Genomic DNA, 23,410 nt, shown 5'->3' on the forward strand with positions numbered 1-23,410 from the left:
GGATCATTTCTTACCACGGAACACAAATCCCTCGCTTTTTTTCGGCACCCCTTCTTTGTTACTTTCCAGACCAGTTTGCCAGCACGAGAGGAAATTCATCACCTTTCCACCATAACCTCAACCCGTCTTTTCACTTCTTTGGCCCGAGTCCTCGTCATCGTCCATCGCCCTCGCGACACTAGCCAAAACTTATCCAGTCACATCACGAGCATTGCAGAACTCTTCCGACCCCAGCGATTCTCGTCACTACACCAGCACGTTTTCCTTTCGAAAACCCCTGAGTGTAGATAAAAGACGTTAAATATACCGGGGAGATCTTGAACCATCTCCTGTCATTTTTCAATTGCAAAGGAAACAGTAACGCCCAACCTCTCTGGGGTGCCTGTGATATTCTTACATCAGCCAAGTAAAAACGAGAAACCCCCGTCTCAAAAACGACAACCATGTCTGCCTCGCCGCCGCAGCCAACGTCAACGAAGCGTCCCTTGGAGGAGGCTTCTTCGCCATCTCGTGCTACGGACCAACCCGACGCGAAGCGCCCTGCACTTGATAAGGTCATCAAGAATGACGAGGAGACTGAGGCCAGTGAATCCACCCTCGATGTCGCCGACAAGAATGGAGAAGAAGATGGCACCAAATCCGATCAGCCTGATGTCCACGTAACAGACGCTGGCAGCGATACCAAGATTGCCGATCCGTCCACCGCAACTGCATCAAGCGACAATGCTGCCAACACGGCAGCTGCCCACGACGAGACGTCTTGGATTCACATTCGTGCTGTCATTTCGAGCCCTGAGGCCGCTACCATTATTGGCAAAGGTGGCGAGAACGTTTCTAACATTAGGAAGATGTCGAATGCTAAATGCACCGTCAGCGATTATCAAAAAGGTGCTGTTGAGAGAATCCTGACAGTCAGCGGGATAGTAGACGCTGTTGCCAAGGTTCGTTCACTGCACCAACAATGCTACAACCGTTCAATGGGCATCAGCTGACCTTGCCGCAGGCTTTCGGTTTGATTATTCGTACGCTGAACAACGAGCCACTGGGTGAGGCCTCCACAGCTTCGTCCAAGACGTACCCTCTTCGTCTGCTGATCCCTCACATCTTGATTGGCTCCATCATTGGTAAGGGTGGTGCCAGGATTCGAGAGATTCAGGAAGCTTCTGGTGCTCGACTCAATGCTTCTGATTCTTGCCTGCCCATGTCAAGCGAGCGATCTCTTGTTGTGATGGGTGTTGCCGATGCCGTCCACATCGCTACCTATTACGTTGGCAGCACGCTTCTGGAGCAGCTCAATGAACGATTCGGAGGTCCGGCCGCTTCAGCATATGCCACTCGCAGCGGTGCCCCTGCAGGATCTATCCCCGGTGGTATGCAAGTCGTTCCATACTCTCCTCAACCTGCATCAGGCCACTATGGACGACCAGAAAACTACGGCCGCCACCAAGATCGTCGCACGCACCACGCGCCACCAGCTGCTTACCCGCCACATTATCCTCATGGTGCTGCCCCTCCTAATCCCGCAATGCCTATGCAATATGGTGGCCAACAAGCGGCTTATGGCGGTGCTCCCCATGCTCAGCAGCATATGCCCCCTCACGTTGGTCCCCAGCCTCACGGCGGCCCTCAAGGACAACCCATGCACTCTGGTATGCCTGGTGGCCCTCTTACGCAGCAAATCTACATTCCCAACGACATGGTTGGTGCTATCATTGGAAAAGGCGGCCAAAAAATCAATGAGATTCGACAAATCAGCGGCAGTGTCATCAAGATTAATGAACCCCAGGACAACAGCAATGAGCGACTAGTCACAATCACCGGCACGGAAGAGTGCAACCGTATGGCGCTGTACATGCTCTACTCAAGACTTGGTATGAATAGCAACTAATGATTGGTCTATGTACTTTGGCACAAGTGCTAACTTTTGAAAATAGAATCTGAGAAGCACCGAGTTTGATTTTGACATAACATTGACACAGACTTGATAGTAGAGGGTCGCAAAGCTTGAGATTGTCATTGAAACAACATAGGGGGGAGCATTGCGTAGCATGTACTTACTGGCTCAGTTTATGTGCGCCTTGTTATGGACCTAGGGTGCGATCTAGCTAGGCAGACGGGACCATACTGCATGAGTAATGCACGAGGGCATACCTATATGCAAGCAAGGGAGCAAGGTCGGCGAAACATGTGGTTTGGGGTTAAAATTGGAGTTTATGGACTGTAACCGAATGGGCTGCCTCAAGTCGTTGTGTGATTTAATAGCGCAGTTATCTATTTGAGTTAATGGAATCATTCACGTCGCGCAATGGAAGCTGGACATTTACGACAAGCAAGGCCTACAATTGCACTGCTACGCGCTCCGGATTGTTGGTTGTTTTGTGGCAGACGATTTGAAGCGACTGCTTTGGTCGCCAATATAAAAGTATCTTCAAACATATGTCATAGAAGGAGGGGGGGCATGAGGCCGGCTGATAGCCTGGCCTATTGCTCAATTTCAACGCTAAGATCCAGGCTGATATCCAACAGAGAGACGTGGTAAATGATGAGAATGGAAAATCAAAGTCATACGTCATGAACCGTCCGCCAATTAAAGTCTGTTCAATTTGACGTGGTACTAGAAAACGAACGCTGTTAGTCTAAATGGGATCTTGGGTTGAAATTTTGACGGGATGAAGCAGGGAATATGACCTACCATGTCGACTGATTTTCTCTCCTCTCTCGTGTAATGAATATTTTTGTCAATTACTAGACAGTTTGTCAGCAAATTTTTCTTACACAAACAGGTGTGTGATGCGGAAGAATAAGGAACTGAATGTGGTTTCGGGTGGTGGTTGTCACCACACAGACTGCGACTGTCGTACTCACCTTTGCCTTCGCCACGCTCGGCTAGATGCGCCTCTTTGCTGTCCCAACCGAGCATCATGCTAACTGTATTCCCCTCAGGAGGATTCGGTGTATCATGCATAAGGACGTCATACTGCCCATAAAATGAGCCGTGGTGACCGGGGAGTTTGGCAGAATCGACATTTTCTGCAAAGGGCTTCATTCGCATCTCGAGCCAGGTATCAGATGTTCCGTATGCTGTGAAGACCTCGGTGCAGGGGGCATTTAATGTGGCACTGAGGCTTCCGCGAACCAAGGCTTTCCAGAAGATATAGGTGTCCACGATGGCACGAAATGAAGAAATCCAGTTCGTAAAGCTAGGTGAAGCAAGAAATGCGTCGTGTGCGGCTGGAGAAGCCCAGCGGATGATCCAGGTCCATGTTCCACGACGCTCGATTTGTTCGCCAAAATACGTGGATGACACGCCTGGAACCGCCTGAAGCTGACGGCAGACGTCGCGAAATGAAAGTGGCAGCTCAGTTCCCTGCTGAAGGGACGGCTTGAATTTTAAAGTTGCAATTTGGATGAGCTCTGAAGAGGTCATTTCCTGTTTTATAATATGATTCATTTTGACGGAAGAGGAGGAGGAGAAGTAGATCAGAGTTGAGTGAGATATTGCCGTATTCGATGGAGGTCGTCGACAGTGGGGATCCCTTTGTTCGCCGACAACGCAGAGCTGATTCGGAGGGTAGACGCTTGTTTGGTTAATCACGACAATAGCGATCAGGTCGTTGGCAGCAAGTTGCAATGTTTATGTTGTCTGAGGTAGTATATAGAAAAGGCCAAATAATCAAAGAACAAAAATCGGTAAGAGACAGGAATAGTGAGGAGATTGGCAGTAGAGCTTTATTACACCAGGCGGGAAACGAAGGTGGGCACAAGACCAGATACACTGGAGACAACAAAGCGAAGAACGATGGACCTTCTCCCACACAGCTGCGATAACGGGGGACAGAACCTGGACCTGGACCTGAGGAACTACCTGAGTTGCAGGCGTCGATTCCAACCATGGAGATATGGAGACCTCACGGCCGAGGAGGCTCCCGGCGGGGCCCTACGTAAAAGTGCAAAAGAACCAGTTGGCCATGTTTCCTTATCCACAACTTTTGCTGTGAGTGGCGAGTTTGTTGAGTACAAGGCGGCTCCCGAAGGCAAAAGAAGTCCGATCCAATTTTCTCCGATTGCCCGAAGAGCCGTAGCATACCGTCAAGATGTAACAATACTCTGAAAATTCAAAATGTTGGCGGAGCAAGTGGTAAAAATACCCAGGCAAAGAAGAAAAAGTTTTCTTCTTCAACAAAATAATCCTGTCACCCACACGCATACAAGGCCGGAACCCAGGATCTCGGCCAGTGAAGCTAGAAGTCGGGTGGTGGAACAAAGTACGCCGAAGGTCAGGAGATCGACAGGAAGGGGAGACGGGAACCGAGGGAGGATGAGGAGGCAGCCGCTTGACCAAGTGCTGCAGAGATTGCGCCAAGCGAGATCTGTATCGCCCTGTTACGTCGATCTAGCCAGGTGGATATGGCCTTTCCAAACTGCGCCAGAAGCTTTGAAGCTGGCTGGACCACGGCTGGCGAGTTCTGGTGTGCCTCCGAACCCGGTGCATGGTGAGGCGGTCCGGCAACGGAGGAGCAGCTTGCGGGGATGCAAGAAATGTCAAATCTGGTGCCACCGTCTTCGACCTCTTTGTGCCAAAGATTGCGCATGTCCGTCCGTGGAGCACGAATGTCCACGTTGCCCAATTTTATTCTCTCTGGGCGGTTTCTGGCGGATGCTCATACCAAACTCGGCAGGCAATCTCTAGGGGCTGTGGCTAGGCCCATCAGACACATCGGATCTGGGATCCTCATGGAGAAGGACGAAACCAGTATGCGATGCGGTGAGCAGAGTTCGGTTCTGAGAACCCTTGTCACCGTATCTTGCGGCTCCAGCGCCGTTGATGTGGGAAATTGCTGCCGAATTCTCAACCGGAGACGGAGCAGTTCGCATGGGAGTGCTGTAGCCATGTATCTGCATGTGGGCTGTGAACAACAATGCACAATGAGCTTAATTGGGACACAGCTCTTTGTCTTCGCGGTGGATCGAGGCTGCCAATCAGCCATAGGTTCAATCGGTGGGCCTTCGGTGCAATTTACCAATAAGTCAAAGGCTTCATCATTTGAACATCATTGAAACGTATGAAATAACTGCCCGGTGGAAAAAGTGAAGCAAAAGAGTGTAGCTATTTGGTAGAGATTTTCTGTCGAATAGAGAAGAAAGCTGTTTTCCACGGTCGAGCTGAGGCAATTGCCGTCATCGTACCTTCCGTGTTTCCAGCTCATCACCTTGCATCACGTGTCCAGCCACTGCTCACCACGAAGCCAGCCAGCAAACCATCATCCGGACATCCGCTCAAGCTCACCATATAATCCATGACCGAAAAGCTTGGGTAAATCTCAATACACTTCAGACGGCTTCCTATGGCCCGGTCCAGGAACGAAAGCAGCCACGCGCAGCAAGATACTGCCAATGGCTCTGATACAGCCCTCCCGTCTGAAATCACTCTCCTGACACTCAACTGCTGGGGTCTCCTCCATATATCAGCTCTTCGCACGCCTCGCCTCGCGGAAATAGGCAGACAAATTGCTGCTCTCGAACCAACTCCTCACATAGTATGTCTGCAAGAATGCTGGGTCCAGGACGATTACCGTGCCATCCGTGATGCCACCCGAGGCATTCTGCCCCATGGAAAATTCTATCATAGCGGCGCGTTTGGCGGTGGATTGGCCATTTTAAGTCGGTGGCCAATTGAGGAGAGTTCCATGCATCCGTACACCCTGAATGGACGGCCCACTGCTTTCTGGAGAGGCGATTGGTATGTTGGAAAGGGAGTTGCAACTGCCAAGGTGAGATATGGCCCAGGTAGGAGGGACGTTGTTGAAGTGTTTAACACCCACGTAAGTGATCCCAGGTTCTACCAACTCATTTCTTTACATCGTTTAGCATATTAACAGTCTTGTCTGTGAAAAGACTCATGCTCCCTATGAAAGCGGTCCCAATGATTCCTATCTCTGCCATCGGACCGCTCAAGCATGGGAAATTGCCAAACTCGTCCGCGGTGCCACTGATCGCGGACACTTGGTCGTCGCTCTAGGAGACTTCAACATGATTCCCCTCTCCCTCGCCTACCGCATAATCACCTCCGGCGCTCCAATTCGTGATACATGGCGTGTCCTCCACCCAGATAGCTCCATCGGGGCATCGGACCAGGCCGAAGAGAAAGCCCGTGGTTTACCTGTCCCAACAGCAGAGTACAACAAAACCATCAATGGGGCTGCCAGTGACACAGTTTATAATACGTGGCGTTGGACCAAAGAAGAGCAAAAGAAGCTCAAACACAACCCTTGCCCCGTGGATCCGAATACAAAAGATCCCAAGGGCAAACGAATAGACTACGTCTTCGCATCAACTGGCGACGTTTCGGATGGAGTAGGTTGGGTCGTGAAATCCGCCGCTGTAGAACTCGCTGGTCGTCATCCGGAGCTGAATTGCTCTCTTTCCGATCACTTTGGTGTTCGAGCTACTTTGCAGCGCCACACGCTTTCCGCCTCTGCTGCCAACAAGCCCACTGAGCAGGACTTGCAGCTTCGCTATAATGCAGAACACGCCAGCGCGCTCACGCTCTCCGACTATGATGAAATACTGGCCATGACGCACAAGTATACTATGAGGGAGAGGAAGCAGCGGTACTGGCGTGGTATTCACTTCTACGCTGCACTGCTTATCTGGGCTGGCTGCCTGGTAGCTGTTTGGTTCAGTCCTCGGAACTTCGTTTCATTTCTCCTCATGCTGCTGGCAAGTCTTGGCCTGACTGTCGGTGTCATTGATGGGCTTCTTTCACTGCTCTTCTTCTCTAGGGAGATCCGAGGTCTCAAGGAATTTGAGTGGGAGGTTCAAAATGCAAGGGAAGCCGCCGTGCGCGAGGGCTCAACTTAGTTGTCGAATCACAACGACTAATGTTCTGCCGTGTACCTTGAAAGTAAAACCAAGAAATAATGTTCTATAATACTAATTCTAATGTGGCATGCTAGCCAGGAATTCATTTTTATCACTTTTCATGCTCGGATTCTCATACACTTCTAACAGCTTACTTGCGCTTCCTGTTCCAAACTTTCAACGCTTGGGTGGTCTAAAGCTCGGCCATCTCATCTTCTCCTAGATTTGGCGTCATGTATCCTCCATGACGCATCCGACGCCAACTATACCCCATGAAGGCTGTCTTTTTCCTGACCTCCAAGGCTGGCGCTTTGGTGTCTTGGTCTCGCAACAGTATGTCTCGAGGTCGCTTTCGTTCCTTTCTGCCATACATGCGAATAAATGTTTTCAGAGTCTTTCGCTCTTCAAACGTTATCCCAAATATCTTGTCAATTCTCCGATCGGCACTCCGCAATCGTGCCGAATCGTACGGCGTCGCAATCAGGTCGATTGCCAAATTCTGAATCAACTGCCGGCTATCTCGAAGCAGCCATCGAGTATGGTCTGGTGTTGGGTCAAATGGGTCATCATCCAAGGAAACCATAGGTTCAGTAAAAGGATCAGACTCATCAAAATAGTGAGTGTCATCAAGGCTGGTTATGCGTGGTACAAATGGTGGCGTGATGGACTGCACGCGATCCCATGGAAAATTCTTGAACCAACGGTGAGACTTGATATCCTCCGCATCGTCTGGAAAGACGTGTCGGCCGAAGACGTCCTTGTATCGCCTGTTGTCAATCTGGCAACGATCTTTCATTTGGTACCGTCGCGAGCAAAGCCGAAGCTCTCTATCCTGAATCAATCGATATATCAAATCCTTGCATTTATCGCTGACTGGCGGTCGATGTGGGAACGAGAAGGTCTTTTTATGGTCCTATAAACAGCAACATTAGAAAGTTCTCAACCTCTCATGGCCAATCTTGGGACAAATTACCAATATGTTGCTCTTGGTCTGTTTTCGACCATCGTCCGCGAAGAAAGGGGTATGGCCGTAGAGGCATTCATACAGGATGATGCCAATGCTCTACTAATCGCATCTTCCGTCGTACTCAGAGCCCTTACAAGCTCTAATCACTTCTGGTGCCATGTATTGGCTGGTTCCGACGACTGAATTCGCCGAATCGCGGTTGCCGCATCTGTTTCTCTAGCCCAGGAGGCCAGGCAAGCTATTGTCGTCCCCTGCAACTTTTCTTTCATGGCGGTCCAAAATGTCCTTCATCGCTTGTAGCCAAGGTATCTGCGAGCTAATATTGAAAGTCTTCTTCTGATCTTCTGCATCGCCATCCACACGGATGCCCAATTTTCCCAGCAAGGAGTATCGTTGGCAGTTGTAGTAAGATAGGTCATGCGACCAGTGACCATCAAACGCGAGCCCAAAGTCGGATATCTTTAAATGTCCGGATGCCGATATCAAAAAATTGTCAGGTTTTATGTCACGATGGATGAACTTCAGTCGGTGTGCCTCCTCAACAGCTAGAATCATCTCGGCAACATAGAACCTCGCCATCGGCTCAGGAAGCATGTTCTCTCGTATCAGCAGACCCAAGAAATCTCCCCCAGGCATATACTCCATTACCAAGTAAAGATTGGTCAAATCGTCGAAACTGGCTACGAGTGGGACAATCCTACATGGACGAGTCAGCAGAAGGAACCAGGCTGATAATTCAGAAGAGCAAAAGGTACACACCAATTGGAGCCTTCTGAGGCAACGAGAAAGTCCCTCTCTGCCCTCAAGTGACCTTCTTGGCAGCTTCGAAGCATTTCTGACTTTCGTATAACCTTCATTGCGAAAAGTTGCTGCGGGAAGGTGTGTGCCTCGTTGGCCCTTTCGCGAACCAGCTTGACCACGCCAAAGCTACCCCGACCCAGAACCTTCAAGCATTCAAAGTTCTCCGCATACGACAGGTCCTGACGATCTAGAGAAAGGAGGGACTTTGTTTTCATCACGCGTGTTTCTCTTGAATGACAAGCCTCTTGGTAGTAGAATGACCGCCTGATGACATCCTTTTCATCCAGATCCAAGTGTGGACTGTAGTAGAGTTGAGATTCCAGATATTGCTGACGCGTAGTCCGAGTATTGGGCCGATTCAGAAGACTGTTAAAGTAGGTTTCCAGATATACCTTTGCGGCTGCTGCCTTTTCAACCGTAAGAATCGTGGGCTGTGGTTGATAGAAGCCCTCGTCAATTGTCTGCAACGTGCCACCATCCGGACTTGACCTGGACCATGGGTGCCTACGGCTGCGACGTCGCTTTGGACTCGTTTTGTTAGAGGTGGAATCAGAAATTCGAGAGTCCATCGATGTCTTTCGAGTTGAAATGTTTCCAACAATGGATGATTTGTCCGTGTACAGCGACGAGATCGAACTGACGGCATCCCCGAGGGGAAGTGTAGGAGAACTCGGCATGACTTGAAGAGATGTTCGCCGTCGTAGAAGAGAACCGCGTAGAACTACCGTGGAATTGGATGGAGTTGGAAAGTTATCAAATCCGAGTCTCTTGGCAAGAGCTTTTGGCGACAGGCCCTTGGCTCTGCGCAGAGGAGTTGGCGTTGCACTCCCTCCAGTCCCCTGGTTGCCGAATCGTCCGTCCAAGTCTGGAGATGATGAGCGCCGTTGACTCCATTCAAGTACATTCGACGCCTCAGAGCCTAGTTTGCAAAGGTTAGTCATGATTGCCATCATCAGATTACTGTGAGGAAGGGTCAGCGGGATGAATATGAATACCTACAGTTGTACGTGGTTCGCCGAATCGCCCGAATGGCACTTCGTATCTCAGACAGGACCTTGACACTGCCAGGCCAAGCCTTGGCTGGATTCAACTCTGCTTGGTCGTCGTCTTTTCGGTCATCCGTCTTTGACTGCGGTACGATCGATTTCCTGGCTCCTGGATCTAGCACTGGGCAGCTACTGCGTTTGCTGAGTAGCTTCGGCACCATGTTGCTTGGCACTTGACGCGGCCTTGGTGTGATCAATTGCCTGCATTCGCCGAGTTTGCTTTGAAGATATCTCTACCATATATGTGCAGATAAACTAGGCATGCAGAAAGGCGGGTTAACTCCCTCAAGCCCCGTCCTGGGCAGATGTAATGCTGCTCGTCAGTGTCAGTCAAGCAAAGGCACTGATGGCAAGGAGGCAAAGTTTCAACATTCGACGCCGTTTAACACTTGAAGCTAACATTCACGTGGAAACCAGAGTTCGCCTCATTGCTGGCTGCTCTTTGCTTCCGTTACCGATATGACGTAGGAGGGAAGCTGAGTTCTTGCCTTTTCAGCTTTGCATCACAAGATTACGGCTGCCTAATGGATTGTTTAGAAGGTACCAAGGTAGGTATCTACTCCGTACCTTGGGTACCTAGGAACGCATTTGATGTCTCACATTAACGGCAACAACACAACAGTCACGACCAGCCAGGTAAGCCCAGTTCCATCAAACATAGCTTTTATTTATATATACGCCAGAATTCCTACAAGTAGGCCCCTGATTCTCTCCATCAGCGGCGATCTATGCTAGAGTTTGGCGAACTGCTCAATACATACGCCAAACATGCAAATGCGGATCATTGCCTCATCCTCCCCTCTTTACCCAACTGCATTATTGCGTCCAGTATTCGTCAAACATTGTCCGCAAATCCTAACAGAGGAGATAGGTCCAAGACTATTCAGCATCGCAGTGGGGTTTCCGATGGAAGTTCCAAATTTAGAACATGACAAACGCCTCTTTCCCAGCTCGTGCCAGTATCAACTCAGAGTGGCATCTTGGAATATTCTTTACACGTGAAAATCAAGAACAAAGGGTAAAAAATCAATACATCAAGTCAAAAGAGCCTTGGAGGTCTATTTGATCTCGAGGAGCTTGACATCGAAGGTCAATTGACTGTTGGCGGGAATACCGGGCATGCCACGAGAGCCGTATCCCAAATGAGCAGGAATAGTCAATCGTCGCTCACCACCGATGGCCATACCGACAACACCGACGTCCCAGCCCTTGATGACCTGGCCTTTGCCAACCTTGAATGAGAAAGGCTTGCCCTTCTTATTGGCTATTTCTACATGTTAGTATAGCTGCACGGACAAATGACGGAAAACTGATGTCGAGGGACTACATACCGTCAAACTGCTGGCCGTTGGCAAGCTTGCCAATGTATCGGACACCAACAGTGTCGCCGCTCTTGACAGTGCGGCCCTTTCCAATGGTGCGGTCGTCAAGGGTAACGCCCTGAACAACCTTGACGCCAGTGGCAGGTTTGCCAGCCTGCTTACCAGAGCCAGTAGGGCCCTGCTCGAGGTTCTTGGCAAACTGAACCTTCTTGTCCTTCTTGCCCTCCTCAGCGGCAACAGCCTCGCCCTTGTTGTTCTTGAGCTTCTTCTGCTGTTTCTTAGAATCGGAGGCCTTGGCAATCATCTCGTCAAGACCCTCAGCTTCCTCGGCGGCACGCTTGTTCTTGCCCTTCTTGGACTCAACCAGCTTGGGGGCTTCATCCTCCTCGGAGTCGACCTCAGTGACGCGGGGGTCCTCAACATCATCGAGCTCGTCACTCTCGTCGTCGCTAGCATCCTCGCCCATAGCATAGTCGAGCTCCTCGGGGTCAAAGTCGTAGTCCTCCTCGTCATCCTCGCTGTCGTAGTCGTCCTCGTCGTCCATGATGTAGTTGCCAGTGAGGTAAACAGTGTGAGTACCAGTGACGACAAAGAAGACCTTTTCGCCGTGATTGACAGTGATGTCAAGGGGCTGCTGGTAGTTCTACACGAGTTGGTTAGCATAATGGGGCGAGAAAAGTATTTTGGCATGGTGAAAGTAAATTGCACTTACTCGCTCAGTGTCAAGAGTGCAAACCACGAAGTTCTCGAGGTCAGCACCGTCGTCACTGTCATCATCATCCTCATCATCTTCCTCCTCATCATCTTCCTCGTCTTCGTCATCCTCCTCAACAGCCTTGGCCTTGCCTTTGCCCTTGGCCTTGCTCTTAACACCATTGGGCTTGGCATCCTCCATATCCTCGTCCTCATCCTCGTCCTCATCGTCCTGCGTAGCCTCAAGAAGCTTCTTGATGGCAGCAGCCTGCTTTTGCTTCTTAGCCTTGGCGGGGTCGCTGGGGCCACCATTGGCTTCCTCCTCCTCGTCCTCATCGTCATCATCGTCAGAAGCAGCCAGCAAAGCCTTCATGTACTCGTCATCAATCTCGTCGTCCTCGTCCTCGTCATCAAGCCCAGGGAAGGCGCGCTTGACAAGTCGCAGGGTAGCGCGAGGAACGGCGGGGACGTTGCCCTCCTCATCAGCCTCGGGCTCCTCAGTAGGGTCCAAGGCAGCCATGGTGATGCGGAACTAGGTTGATAGCTAGGTTAGTTGATTTGCGACAGAGAAAGTCGGGCAGCGAAAAATTGCGCCAATTGCAACCAAGACCGTCGTAGTGTCGAATTGAGGCATCAAGAAATCGCGAAGGAATCGTACTCACAGAAGCAGGGAAGTCCATGGAAGCCGGGATCAAGATCTCGCCAGGCGGGACCTCAAGGCCGTAAACGGGACCAGGAACGGCAGACATTTTGCTAGATTATTTGGAAAAATTGAGAGGCCAATAATGCAGTAAAATATGCGAGAGGTGCCAGATATGTTCTTGGGACAGAAATGGGCGTAAAAGCTGGCAGAGATATGAGGGGTGGGAGGTGAGAGAGAAATTAGCAGATGCAAAAAAAAAATTGATGCCTTCACCAGATTGGCACTGACAAGGTGAGAGAGAATTGAGGCTGGCTTGACAAGGGACTGGAGCTTTCGAAATTTTTCTTTACCGTACTTTTTTTCTGGGCCCTGGAAAGCAAGGCTCTCCGCTTTTGGGTGGGCGGCCAATCAACTAATGCGATAAGGCTCTTATCGAAACGTGGAACCAGCGCTGTCTCAGCAACGGTGCCCCGCCAACCTTCCTGCCGATTCAGTTCATCGTCACAGTCCTGCCTGCCTGTAAAGGCGAGGCAAGACGACATGATTCTCACATGTGCACAATTTTCTTCTTCCTGCTTTTCTTCTCAGCAGCAAGTCGCAAATCTTGTGGACTTGACCTTCTATTTCTGAGATCTACCTCACTTCCTCTAACAATATCCCGCCTAGAGTAGGAGATGTTCCCATTTACGCTACACCACCACAACAGTTGATGAGAGTCGACACTTCACCATTCTCACCATTTTCACCACCCACTCTGTTCCACCTCAGCGATCTCACCAACATCAGCTACCCGCTCTGTCACGATAGACTCACGGCGCCTTCACCTTGGCCGTCTCCTGTCCTCGTGTCAGATTCACAAACCATCCCTTGACAAGTTGCCACGCAAAGCGCAGATAGAATCCAGTCTGGTTACCTTGATAAAATTGACCTCGGTCACCGACCTCTGTCAGCATGAGGCCAGTTTCAACAATCGGCTGAGCCCAATGCTTGCTTGCCCGGGCATACGCAGCAACCAGTTCATTGCCATTCGTGACGCCACCTAATCGCAAGCAAGTTAGCGTTCATATTCCAGTCGTATTCACGCACCAAATCACCATGGAAATTGCAAACATACCACTTGACCAGAAATTACCGTCCTGCACCCACCGGTACTTGTCTCCCACGAGATTCACCTTTGGAAACTTATCCTTCAACATGCTCTGCAATCCTCTCGGTCCACTTGCCCTTTTGCCGTCGGCAATGCCAGCAGAAGCACATATAAACAGCCCCGTACAAATACTCAGCACATCAACTCCCTTGGCCTCCGACTGCTCCCGTAGCCACTTGAGTCCGCCCTCTGCGAACTCCAGTCCTGGATCCGGACCTGGAACAACCACAATATCCAACCGACCCGGCGCAACCTCGTCATCTGTGTATAAGTGCGTAGCCTTGATGGTAGCTCCCGAGGTCAGTGGGATTTCAGACCCTTGCTCAGGAGTACTAATGTAGTAAATGGCCACATCTGGCGCAAGGGACGTGACATGGGCCGGGAGAAAAGGAATAGCACCAAGGTACGCTTTGGACATGACGCCAAAGGAGTCGACGCATGCCACGTCGAGGAACTGAGCGCCGTTGGGGATAAACACGCCTATCTTGATGTGTGACGACATTTTGAAGATTGCCTTCTTCGCAAATATCAGCACAAACAATGTAAGTGATGATGATGAGACAACGCAGATTTGGTGTAGGAGACGATATTCTGTGGTGTTTGTGTCGGATCAACACATGAACCTGCGAATTGCAATGCAAGATGAAGAGGAATCTTTATCAGATTGAAGCAGGCACGATATTTGTACTCCCTTTGGGAATATATTCCCGTGACGACTCGGATTTGCGAATCACAGAGGCACTAGACAAGCTCTTTGCCGTGCCATTCAAAGTGCCGGCTCTACATCCGGACCCGCTCGGAGTTGAAACGGCGACGGAGGAATGGATCCACTCCGCCTCTCAAGATGTCAAGAAGCTATCAAAGGCTGCTGTTAATGTGAAGTTGGTCAAACGGTACCATTGACGATAATTCATGTTCTTTGACGGATGAATACTGCCTAGGTACTGGACACTCTTGGCAGATGAACCAGTCTCTACGCACCCACCCATAATCAGCGGCACTTGCCAAGCAGCGAGTACACAATCATCACAGTCACCACATAAAGCAAAACTTGCGTCTACATCATTAATTATTATCCAGTCCGTCGATTAAATACCCCGAATCCCGCCGTTGTCGCCGTCCCCGCCCCCGTCGCCACCAACAAGTTCCCATTACAACATTATGCGACAGACAAGCTCGACCGTCTCCGTCTTTCTCATAGCCCCGTCAACTCCTAATGCTTCTAGCGAATGTGACAAGACCAGCCAGTGGACACGCCCAACCGCCCCCTTCCAAAACGCCAGCCATGGAATTACAGTCCCCTTCCTCTCTCGAATCATGGATTCATGATGCTGATTCCAGTGCATGGAAAAGCGATGGATGTATATGCACGCTGAGTCTTTGCAAAAAGTACTAAAAACAATAAAAATAACATTGCCGATGCGAAACATGTCGCCTTGCAATGGTACTGCGAATCGCACATGTAGCGCCCCTGTCTGAAAGCAAATCATGAAGTATTCTTATGCCATGTTCATCGCGGCGTCCGATTTTGCTCGTTGTCGTGTGACTTTCTTGCTGACGGTGTACACAAGGTTCACTGTCCAGAGGTGACATATCTCAGCTTGAGCACAGGGTATGGCACCGTAGAGAGGCGCCACGACAGGCACAAGGACATAGTCGATGAAATTCTTCCTTACGGATCGGTGGGAGAAGCACATGCCGTCTGCGAGCTTGGCCCGCGTCATCTCCCTCTCACGGGCGTTGACGCAAATTCGGTGGAAGCTCTCGTACAGGAAAAGATAGCATGCTACTCCCATGAAGCCCATGGTTCGCAGAATATTGGACAGCGAGAATATCCAAGCAACGCTGTGAGGATCACCGCTACCGTCTGCAAACCAAACGAATAGCGCGGAAGCAAAGACGAGAATCGTCATGTGAACAGGTAGGAAGTGCGCCTCGAAGAGCCGGTGGAAGAGGTAGAAAATCTTCTCCAAGTGCGGTTCCTTGATGGTATCCTGGGTCAGGTCTGAGAAGATGCCGTTCTCCGGAGACATGTCGGCACTATTGGTGAACTCGATGTCGGGGATGTACTGGCTGGATTCGTTGCCCTGCTTATGGAGAGGTCGGAATGTCCTGGTAGTTCGCTTTCGTTCTTTCCACATTTCGACGGCCTTGCGCAAGGCGAATCCGGTATCTAGGGCTCCCCACATGTGGCGGAGTGCTTGCTTATATCGTGCCTTGATATCAATCACGGTTCCACGGATGCCTCCCTTCCCACCACCTGTTACATTGCTCTGGCTTACAGGGCTGAGAACCGTACGGCAGGTCAAGTTGCCATTTAGGGCAAAGAAGCACTTGATGTACATGTGCAAATCCTCGCCAATGGCTTCGGCGTCGGTGTCCCAGCCGCCAACGCGGTCAACCAAAGTGAGTGGCAACGAATAGACAGAGGTAGGGGGAGCTGTAAGTGAACCCTGATAGAGGCCAGAAATGCCTGCCGCGCACCAGAGAACATCTGCCACACGAACAATGGCCGGCACATTGTGAGCGTTGCGATCAAAGATGATTGGCGCGGCATAGAGCGTGGTGGTAGCTGTCTCAGGGTGTTCATGGTGCATGCTGGTGATGTTGGTGAAGTAGCTGGATGAAAGATGGCTGTCGGCTGCAGAGTATCTGTGAGTTATCCTGCGTTGATCTGGTATGGCAGCGTGAAGGGCCAAAGGGCTGAGCTTACCATCAATTCCTGTCACAATGACATTTTGTCGAATTAACATTGAATACTTGACGCTGAGTTTTCGCGCTGCCCAAGCCAGATTGCTACCCTTTCCAGCTGCTTCCCCGGGAATATCCGCAGGATGAATAGAAAAGTCAATGGAGCGAAACTTCTTGGCGAATTCTTGGATAAGTCTGAGAGCTTTTGACTCGGCTTCCGTCTCGCGCTCTTCCATGCCAAGATAGACCTAATGCTCGTATCAGCCCTGAATTTTACCACATGAATAACAAGGATTTTGCAATTGGCGACTCGGAATACATCAAATGCTCTAGAGAGGGTTGGCCTTGTTGCCAATGACCAATATTCGCCAGAATTCCGACCTCTGATGTATGGTATCAGGGGAATACTTACATCGTAACAAGCTCGGGCTTGAGAATGAGATGCCAGAACATCCAATGTCTCCTTCAACGTATCCATTTCCTCCTTATAATTAGGTATGATAATTGCATGGATGACCGGTTCATCAGGGTAGTCGGAGGCGTCCGTGTAGGTCTCGAGCTCACAGTCACTTGCCTCGCTCACAGTCGACGACACAGCATTGCTTTCTGAAGCTAGAGTTTCCGACGTGAGGGTATCTGAGCTGCTGACAGACGTTAAAGACACACGACGGCGCACAACGGTCTTCTTATAGTTCTCAATCGCCTTGCTCTGAGCTGCCTTCCTAAGTGATTGGGTAATTGTCCAAACAGACCAGCAAGCTCGGACAGGGAAGACGAACACGAGCACATGAATTAACAGACAATAATATGAGAACACTAGAGTCCAGATTCCGGCGCCGTGTGAAGAAATGACAGCTTGAGGCGTTGAAGACTTGTTGTCGCCGCGAAAACTATCGTTTCGTCGGTCCTCTTCTGCTTCTCGAGAGATAACCCAGTAGCACAAAGCTACCAAAGCCATCATGCTCAAGGCACCAGCCCGTCTCGAGCACCACGTGAACAGGGACATTGTCAGTTTGGTAGCTTGCGCAGCTTCGTACCGTGCTCTACAACAAAGAGACTGACAATTTAACGACAGCAGCGGCAGTTGCTCTACAGGGGCAAAGCAACGGTGAAATTGAAATGAGCCGCTGTATCGTGGATGTCCCACAAACTTCTAAAGGAGTGATGTTCAGAGGGAGTCAAACAGAGGATTGTAGGGAAATCGCAGCGCAAAAGGAGGAAGACGAAAATAAAAAAGGGTAGCAACACCAAAGAGAGCTGGAGTACGGGAGTAACTGGGACAGATGTACTAACAACAGATCTCTTGGCTCCCCTATCAGGAAAACTGTCGACTCATGACCCACCCCAGGGGCATTTCATGAAAGAGATGGGTGGAAAGATGACGAAATTAGACACACAAGAGAGCAAAACGGGTCCTTCTCCAAGAGAGGGCCAAGAAAAAAAAAGACTCGGTTGAACGTCTGTTCCACAAAGTCGCCAGCCAACGTTGTTCACGACTTGTGGGATAAGGTACATGTGGGTAGTGAATGTGGCGCCAAGGGGACATGTTCGCATGGGAGTGTGGATGGATGGCCCTTTGTCCGTAACGAACGGTGATTGTCTGAGTATGGCCTGTATAGATCGGCAAAACGTGAAGGTAAAATGGTACATGGTCCTCCTCGCGGCCGGGTCACATCCGTCACATTTGAAGACCATATTGCGGTCTGCTTCCAGGCCCGCCTATAGCTGAGCCGCAATGACACACGCAAAGCTCCCTGATACTATTGGGTGAATCAACTCTCAGCCTCTTCAAAAGACCTCGCCAAGCCGTTCATAAAACCAATGTGTCGTCCTGCCGAACGGCAGGAAGTCTGGGCGAGTTTTGCGTGGCACCAAACAAGACGCTGAAGGTGGATTTCAGCACACTTTCAATCATGTACTGTAACATGAATGTCGGTTGTTGGCATGGGGGAGGCTGTGAGAATAGCACAGCCAGGCCATGTCCTCCATCCGACCTGGGCCATGGTAACCAACAAACTCCGTATTCCGTTCCTTGAAGAAATTCTTGAGCCAAAAAGGAAGGGAGTCCAGAACCGAGAGCCTTCGAATGTGATACTGGTATTACGCAGCTCATCTGGGGTGCCAGCATCTCCATTCTGTGCAACCAACAACATGTAACACAAAGGACCTCTGGTATCATCATGATTCAGAGTCCAGTCTCCCCGTGGTGCCTCACGACCGTCAGAGTTTCAGAGTCTCTGGTACAAACTCGTTACTCCGCCTCGATGATTAATAGATTCGAGGTCTGTTCCTGCGCACAACTTGGGGCATCTCTGTGTCTCCGAGGTACAGTACAGTACTTATTGGGGTTCTTGTTCTCAATGTCGTCAACACCAGTGGAGCAACCACTTCTATCATTCACCTGTGGCTTGCCAAGAAGATAATCGCCCAATTGGAGGCTTGGCACTGACTGGGTGGAGGCATTGGACCAAAATCTGCGAAATGAAAGGCGCCTTGCACGGATTTGGTCTGGTCTCACTGCAAAATGTCTGGGGACTCAACCGACAAAGTCCCAGAACCCAGCTCTGCGTACTTTGTTTGCCCATGCAGTCGACTCTTGGCTGTGATAGGTCCATGGCTTAGACAATAAGGGTCGCTGTGCGAATGGGCCACATCAGGTAGTTGAGTGATAACCAGTCTAGCGAGAAATGATATCCGTCAGTTGTCCGTGGCGATGTGTTGTGTCTTGATCTGTGGCTGTGAATTGGCTGCCTCCCTCTTCTCGCCCAAAGGAACTGAATGTCAGAAGAGTCAAAAAGTGCCATGCCAAGCAATCATGACCATCCCATGACATACTGTAGCACGACGCGCAACGCAAGTACGCAGCTCAGTATCTTATTCGCAATGGGCTCCGTGAGCCGAGCTGAGCCTTGCCTAACCAACTTGGCAAATTGTCAATTCAAAGCCAAATGGCATTGCTAATATGGTGCTCCGTGCATGCACGACATGCGAAATTGGGTGGTCTCTGCGCCACAGGGGAGACTTGTCTTGGCTTTCGGTCAGGACCCAAAATCTTTCGACTCATTGTCCAGCATTCGGCCGGCTCTCTTCCACAATGTGGATCTTGATGGGCCATCAGATATTGTGTTTGCTGCCATATGGAGAAAGTATGCCGCAGACACGCAGAGCAGGAACCCATGCAGCTTGGGTGACTTGACCGACCAGACAATATTTTCCCTCTTTGGTGTCCGTCTGATACAGTAGCGTTGCAACACATAACCATGAGCCTAGTCCAATGTTGGCGAGGTTACAGTATTGTATTACTCCGCACTCCATCGATCAGTGTGCTAACCATGGGGACATTCTTATGTCAGATGGAAATCCAAACATGCGGCATAAGTGCCGTTCGGTAGTTCTGTTTAAAACACTGGGTCTGACATCGAATACGGAAAGCTGTTTCCAGTACGGGGTATAACCAGGGAACTGTACTTCATGATGAGCCTAGGGGAATCAAAGCCTTTTGATCGTTTTGCGGCGGCTGTAACTCGGTAACCAGTACCATGTGCGAATTTGTTTTATCAGCAATAGAGGCAGCACGCAGCACGCAGCAAATCAAGGTTCGCTTTCAACTCCAATGTTGGCCAAGACTCGTAGCGCAATACGCGATAGAAACTGCATGCAGCCTTGGTTTCGCCAGCTTCCTCGCCGGTTCGTTCGATCCTTGTTTGGCAACGTGTGCTCCTATCTATCACTGGCTCAAAGCGTGGCTGTCATTTTGCGCATGGGTCGGCTGTTCCTGTGCCTTTATTTCTTTGCCATCGTCAATCGTAACTCCAGACATCCCCACGAGGCGTTCCAAGTGGTCAACAGACCCACGCTTCTCAATTGTCGCATGGTGATTTCCGCTACCGCTATTGGTCCGACTTCATATCTTGAATTGAGACCGACACATGAACTGGCGGGCTCAAGTGTCATCACAAGACTTCTTGTTAAACCCCTAGCCCCCAAATCGAAACTACTACTGATGGTGGCGGGCGCGATCGTGACAGTGGCTGATGAGCCCATGGATAAGACATTGTCGACGGGCGCAATACCATTTAAAACGGAGTCAACGTCGAAAGAGTCGTCGCCATGACCAAATTGCAGAGCAAGGATTCTGCAGCCACGTGTGTCCAACGACTCGTCCTGGGTGTTGAAGGTTGGGTCTCATCGCTAGCCTGCTACCCAGCGGAAGACCTTTCTGGATGTCACCGTTCCATTTATTACTGGCACGGTTGTCACTCTGAAAGATAATGTACTCACGGGGTACTTGCAATATTTACGATACAAAGTGGCCGTATGTATGTATTTGATCTTGAGAGGTTATATTGGCTTCATTTCGGGCCCCTACCCGAAAGTCTTGTGTGCTTTTTGATTGTAGATGCTCCCGCCATGATGTCCATTTCGAGCTTCGAGTGATAGAAAGTTTCGTCTGCTGTGGCATAGTGGTCGACCAAAGTGGATCCGTACCTTCGATTCGCGGGCACCCGTGTCAAGCAGTATAATGTTCACAGAATCTTCCTTTGACGTTCCTTCGTATAGGTATATGAGTGCGATTTATCATCAGCGTTTGACAGTTGTCAACGCCGGTGGGAAATAATCGGAGAGATCTGAGAGCAAGGGCATCTTGCAAAGGAGTTTCGGTAGCAACACCGTGAGCCACGGGCTGCTTTCATATAAAGTATTCAGAATTGTACCCAGAGGTAGGCATCGTCTAGAAGGGGTTGACCAGAAGATGCATCCCCTCAACTCTCTCTCAACCATCTAGATGCGAACCATGGTTAAAGGTTCGAAAATAAGTCAGTCTTTGAGTAACTTTTTCATTGTCAGTACTGTTTCGACTATAGCAAAAGTTTGCCATCTGGGTATTGTGGTCTGATCAGGTCGGTCCCGAAAGAGGAATGGAGCTGTTAACGAATTTTGTTCTAAAACATCAAGGTTCTGTGATGTAAGTCTTGCTCATGGCGCCTTCTCAAACAGCTCCAGAATAGGTTTGGCAGCCTGCAGGACAAATTAGTGGTTATCAACAAGGACGAGAGTATCGCAAAGGCATTTGAGGCAGCTCATACGTCAATAAACTTCTCAAGGTCTTGATCCAAATTGGCCAAATCGTCTTTTCTTCGCTTATTCTCAGCAATGAGCTTCTGCTTTCGCTTCAGAAGCTCCTGACGCTGCTGTTCCAGAGCCTCTCGCTCCGTTCGTTCGTGATCGATTCTCGCGACCATGAGCTCATTTTCATCGATGTCGGCATGCTGTGGATTCTGAGCAAGAAATTCGTCGACGGGAATTAAAGGAAGCTGCTGGTATTTGTGGCTAAGCGTGGGGAGGTTAGTTTGCACAAAGAAAGACTGCGTTGCGCAATGTGGGCAAGGGCAATACACACTCGTATGATTCGCAAGCTGACATCTCGCCTTGGAGATGCCGCTGCTCATAGTAAAGGTTTTGAAGCTGCAGATGCAGACGATCGACTTCCTGACGAGCTTCGGCAGTCTGGGCTTTTGTTTCGCGTGCGGAGATGCAGGCGTTGCGGTGCAGACCTCGGAGGTGCGATATGCTGGTGAATAGTTGTTTCTGTTGCTTGGCCATCTCAGCTTGGGATTCGGCGGAGGTACGAGAATCGCTGGCCTCGTCGGTCAATTGTAGGAGTGTATGGGCCTGGTCGCGTGCTTGATCTGATATTTGCAGAACTGCCATGAGGCTGGGCTCGGAAACGATTGTGTCGACAGCCATCGTGATGGGGATGAGGTTAACGGGGATGGAATGAATGAATTATGAGCCTTCTCTATGGTCTTCTGATGGACTAATGGCCGAGATGCGTGACGTTTCTGGTTGTTGAAGGCGGTTGTCCGTGACAGAGGTTACAAAGAAACTTGCGCGTGTTGCTGACTGGTGGAAGCTTGGGAGTTGCGAGGCACAAAAATGTGAGCCAACCAGCGAGAGGTTCCGGGTAGGGCGGAATGTTCCGCTGTTCTTCACATCACACTTTGGCAATTGTAGTACAAAGGTCCTGTTGCATCTCTTCTCGTGAAATCTAAATATATTCAGTTGTCGCTTCACCAACAGTTGAAGTTGTTCATTTGGCCAATTACGACTCTGAATTGGCTGAAAAGTTTAACAGGTAGGAGAAGGTAGGAGATAGTTGGTCTAGAGCACGGCTGAGATCCCACAAGCAGTCAACCCATCATTGACACCAGTGCATATCACAATCACAGAACAAGCACGATCACCCGGTGCACCAAAAAAGAAGGAGAAGAAATTCGTCCATTCTGGAGGGACTCTGTACTGATGTGAGCTTTTAGTTCAATGTGAAGAAATGGATGGTAAAATGTGCCAAATATTTCCAAGTGAACGGAGGATGTAGCCGTTCAGAGCCAACTGGGAGCCTTGCAGCCAACACCATACGTCTGATCTTCTCACCAGCATCTCTCGGTACAAGGGCACGGGAACTCACACTCACAACCCGGAAGCTTTGTGATGGCCTCGGGCCTTGTTGTCAAGCTGGCAGAACATGCTATAGTTTGAGATGAGGCCGAACAGCGTTGACTTGGCTCAGCGGACGAAGCCAAGCCCGATTTTACCAAACTAATGGGGACTGGTAGGCATTTTCAAGGAAATACAGCAAGTCCTACCCAAGGAAGGGTCTGACAAAGGTTTCCCTCGATGAGGATCGTGATGGCGCATTTCAAACTTAGTCTCTACGGAGAATCCGGCTTCACAAACGACTGGCTGATGGAAGTTGCCGTCTGATGTCATGTCTGATGCAACGATAAGTGTTTCTACTGTCGCCTTACCCAGATTCAATCCAAGATCCTACACACCCTGGCATCTTATTGAAGTAATGTCAGAAAGAACTTCTAATGTCATATCGCATCCATCGAGAGGGAAGGGGGGGGGGGGGGGGACTTGAGATTTGTCACAAAAGCTCGCTTAGATCTTGGTTGAGAAGCTAGCTGCACGAGCCGTCCAACCAAATCTGACGCCAAGACAACCATAGGCGGGAACATTGCTTGATGAGGACCGTCATTTTTCATTTGCCTCTGTCAACCACCAATCTCCCCTATTCATAAAATAGTGTACAGTAAGGTGTTGGGCCGGGCTTATGTGCATACGAAGAGGTGTCGTGTGAGACAGTGAGAGGAATATTGCTTTTGAGTGAGAAAAGTGCTCATGCAGTCAACCGGACCTTGGCCGGCCTGTTGCAACCCGTCGAGTCGTCGGTGA

General features: G+C 50.1%; 11 protein-coding genes across 11 annotated transcripts; 4 read left to right on the forward strand and 7 right to left on the reverse strand.

Moving 5' to 3' along the window:
• Positions 1 to 443: 443 nt before the first annotated feature.
• Positions 444 to 1,957, forward strand: VFPPC_00611 (KH domain RNA binding protein; the record flags this gene model as incomplete). Its single annotated transcript, XM_018280597.1, has 3 exons — positions 444 to 941; positions 1,004 to 1,871; positions 1,935 to 1,957. The coding sequence occupies 3 exons, from the start codon at positions 444 to 446 to the stop codon at positions 1,955 to 1,957; spliced, it is 1,389 nt and encodes a 462-aa protein (XP_018148793.1).
• A 630-nt stretch (positions 1,958 to 2,587) lies between these two features.
• VFPPC_00612 (dimeric alpha-beta barrel) lies at positions 2,588 to 3,451 on the reverse strand (the record flags this gene model as incomplete). The annotated part of the gene is made up of 3 exons (XM_018280598.1): positions 2,588 to 2,614; positions 2,693 to 2,745; positions 2,866 to 3,451. The coding sequence occupies 3 exons, from the start codon at positions 3,449 to 3,451 to the stop codon at positions 2,588 to 2,590; spliced, it is 666 nt and encodes a 221-aa protein (XP_018148794.1).
• Positions 3,452 to 4,530: 1,079 nt separating this feature from the next.
• VFPPC_15183 (hypothetical protein) lies at positions 4,531 to 5,058 on the forward strand (the record flags this gene model as incomplete). Its single annotated transcript, XM_018292936.1, has 1 exon — positions 4,531 to 5,058. The coding sequence occupies one exon, from the start codon at positions 4,531 to 4,533 to the stop codon at positions 5,056 to 5,058; it is 528 nt and encodes a 175-aa protein (XP_018148795.1).
• Positions 5,059 to 5,345: 287 nt separating this feature from the next.
• Positions 5,346 to 6,861, forward strand: VFPPC_00613 (sphingomyelinase family protein; the record flags this gene model as incomplete). Its single annotated transcript, XM_018280599.1, has 2 exons — positions 5,346 to 5,822; positions 5,896 to 6,861. 2 exons carry the CDS (start codon positions 5,346 to 5,348, stop codon positions 6,859 to 6,861), a joined length of 1,443 nt encoding a protein of 480 aa, XP_018148796.1.
• Positions 6,862 to 7,054: 193 nt separating this feature from the next.
• Positions 7,055 to 7,657, reverse strand: VFPPC_00614 (splicing factor u2af large subunit; the record flags this gene model as incomplete). Its single annotated transcript, XM_018280600.1, has 1 exon — positions 7,055 to 7,657. One exon carries the CDS (start codon positions 7,655 to 7,657, stop codon positions 7,055 to 7,057), a length of 603 nt encoding a protein of 200 aa, XP_018148797.1.
• A 387-nt stretch (positions 7,658 to 8,044) lies between these two features.
• On the reverse strand, positions 8,045 to 9,836 carry VFPPC_00615 (kinase domain-containing protein; the record flags this gene model as incomplete). The annotated part of the gene is made up of 3 exons (XM_018280601.1): positions 8,045 to 8,525; positions 8,588 to 9,548; positions 9,629 to 9,836. The coding sequence occupies 3 exons, from the start codon at positions 9,834 to 9,836 to the stop codon at positions 8,045 to 8,047; spliced, it is 1,650 nt and encodes a 549-aa protein (XP_018148798.1).
• An 897-nt stretch (positions 9,837 to 10,733) lies between these two features.
• Positions 10,734 to 12,439, reverse strand: VFPPC_00616 (FKBP-type peptidyl-prolyl isomerase; the record flags this gene model as incomplete). The annotated part of the gene is made up of 4 exons (XM_018280602.1): positions 10,734 to 10,939; positions 11,007 to 11,640; positions 11,710 to 12,222; positions 12,353 to 12,439. 4 exons carry the CDS (start codon positions 12,437 to 12,439, stop codon positions 10,734 to 10,736), a joined length of 1,440 nt encoding a protein of 479 aa, XP_018148799.1.
• Positions 12,440 to 13,142: 703 nt separating this feature from the next.
• Positions 13,143 to 13,982, reverse strand: VFPPC_00617 (ThiJ/PfpI family protein; the record flags this gene model as incomplete). The annotated part of the gene is made up of 2 exons (XM_018280603.1): positions 13,143 to 13,372; positions 13,448 to 13,982. 2 exons carry the CDS (start codon positions 13,980 to 13,982, stop codon positions 13,143 to 13,145), a joined length of 765 nt encoding a protein of 254 aa, XP_018148800.1.
• A 140-nt stretch (positions 13,983 to 14,122) lies between these two features.
• Positions 14,123 to 14,383, forward strand: VFPPC_15184 (hypothetical protein; the record flags this gene model as incomplete). Its single annotated transcript, XM_018292937.1, has 1 exon — positions 14,123 to 14,383. The coding sequence occupies one exon, from the start codon at positions 14,123 to 14,125 to the stop codon at positions 14,381 to 14,383; it is 261 nt and encodes an 86-aa protein (XP_018148801.1).
• Positions 14,384 to 14,979: 596 nt separating this feature from the next.
• On the reverse strand, positions 14,980 to 17,177 carry VFPPC_00618 (sphingomyelinase family; the record flags this gene model as incomplete). The annotated part of the gene is made up of 3 exons (XM_018280604.1): positions 14,980 to 16,121; positions 16,194 to 16,419; positions 16,584 to 17,177. The coding sequence occupies 3 exons, from the start codon at positions 17,175 to 17,177 to the stop codon at positions 14,980 to 14,982; spliced, it is 1,962 nt and encodes a 653-aa protein (XP_018148802.1).
• Positions 17,178 to 21,148: 3,971 nt separating this feature from the next.
• On the reverse strand, positions 21,149 to 21,919 carry VFPPC_12835 (THO complex, subunit 5; the record flags this gene model as incomplete). Its single annotated transcript, XM_018290612.1, has 3 exons — positions 21,149 to 21,190; positions 21,259 to 21,502; positions 21,573 to 21,919. The coding sequence occupies 3 exons, from the start codon at positions 21,917 to 21,919 to the stop codon at positions 21,149 to 21,151; spliced, it is 633 nt and encodes a 210-aa protein (XP_018148803.1).
• Between the last annotated feature and the right edge of the window lie 1,491 nt (positions 21,920 to 23,410).

This window comes from Pochonia chlamydosporia, chromosome 1 (genome assembly GCF_001653235.2).
Source record: "Pochonia chlamydosporia 170 chromosome 1, whole genome shotgun sequence".
Taxonomy (NCBI): Eukaryota; Fungi; Ascomycota; class Sordariomycetes; order Hypocreales; family Clavicipitaceae; genus Pochonia; species Pochonia chlamydosporia.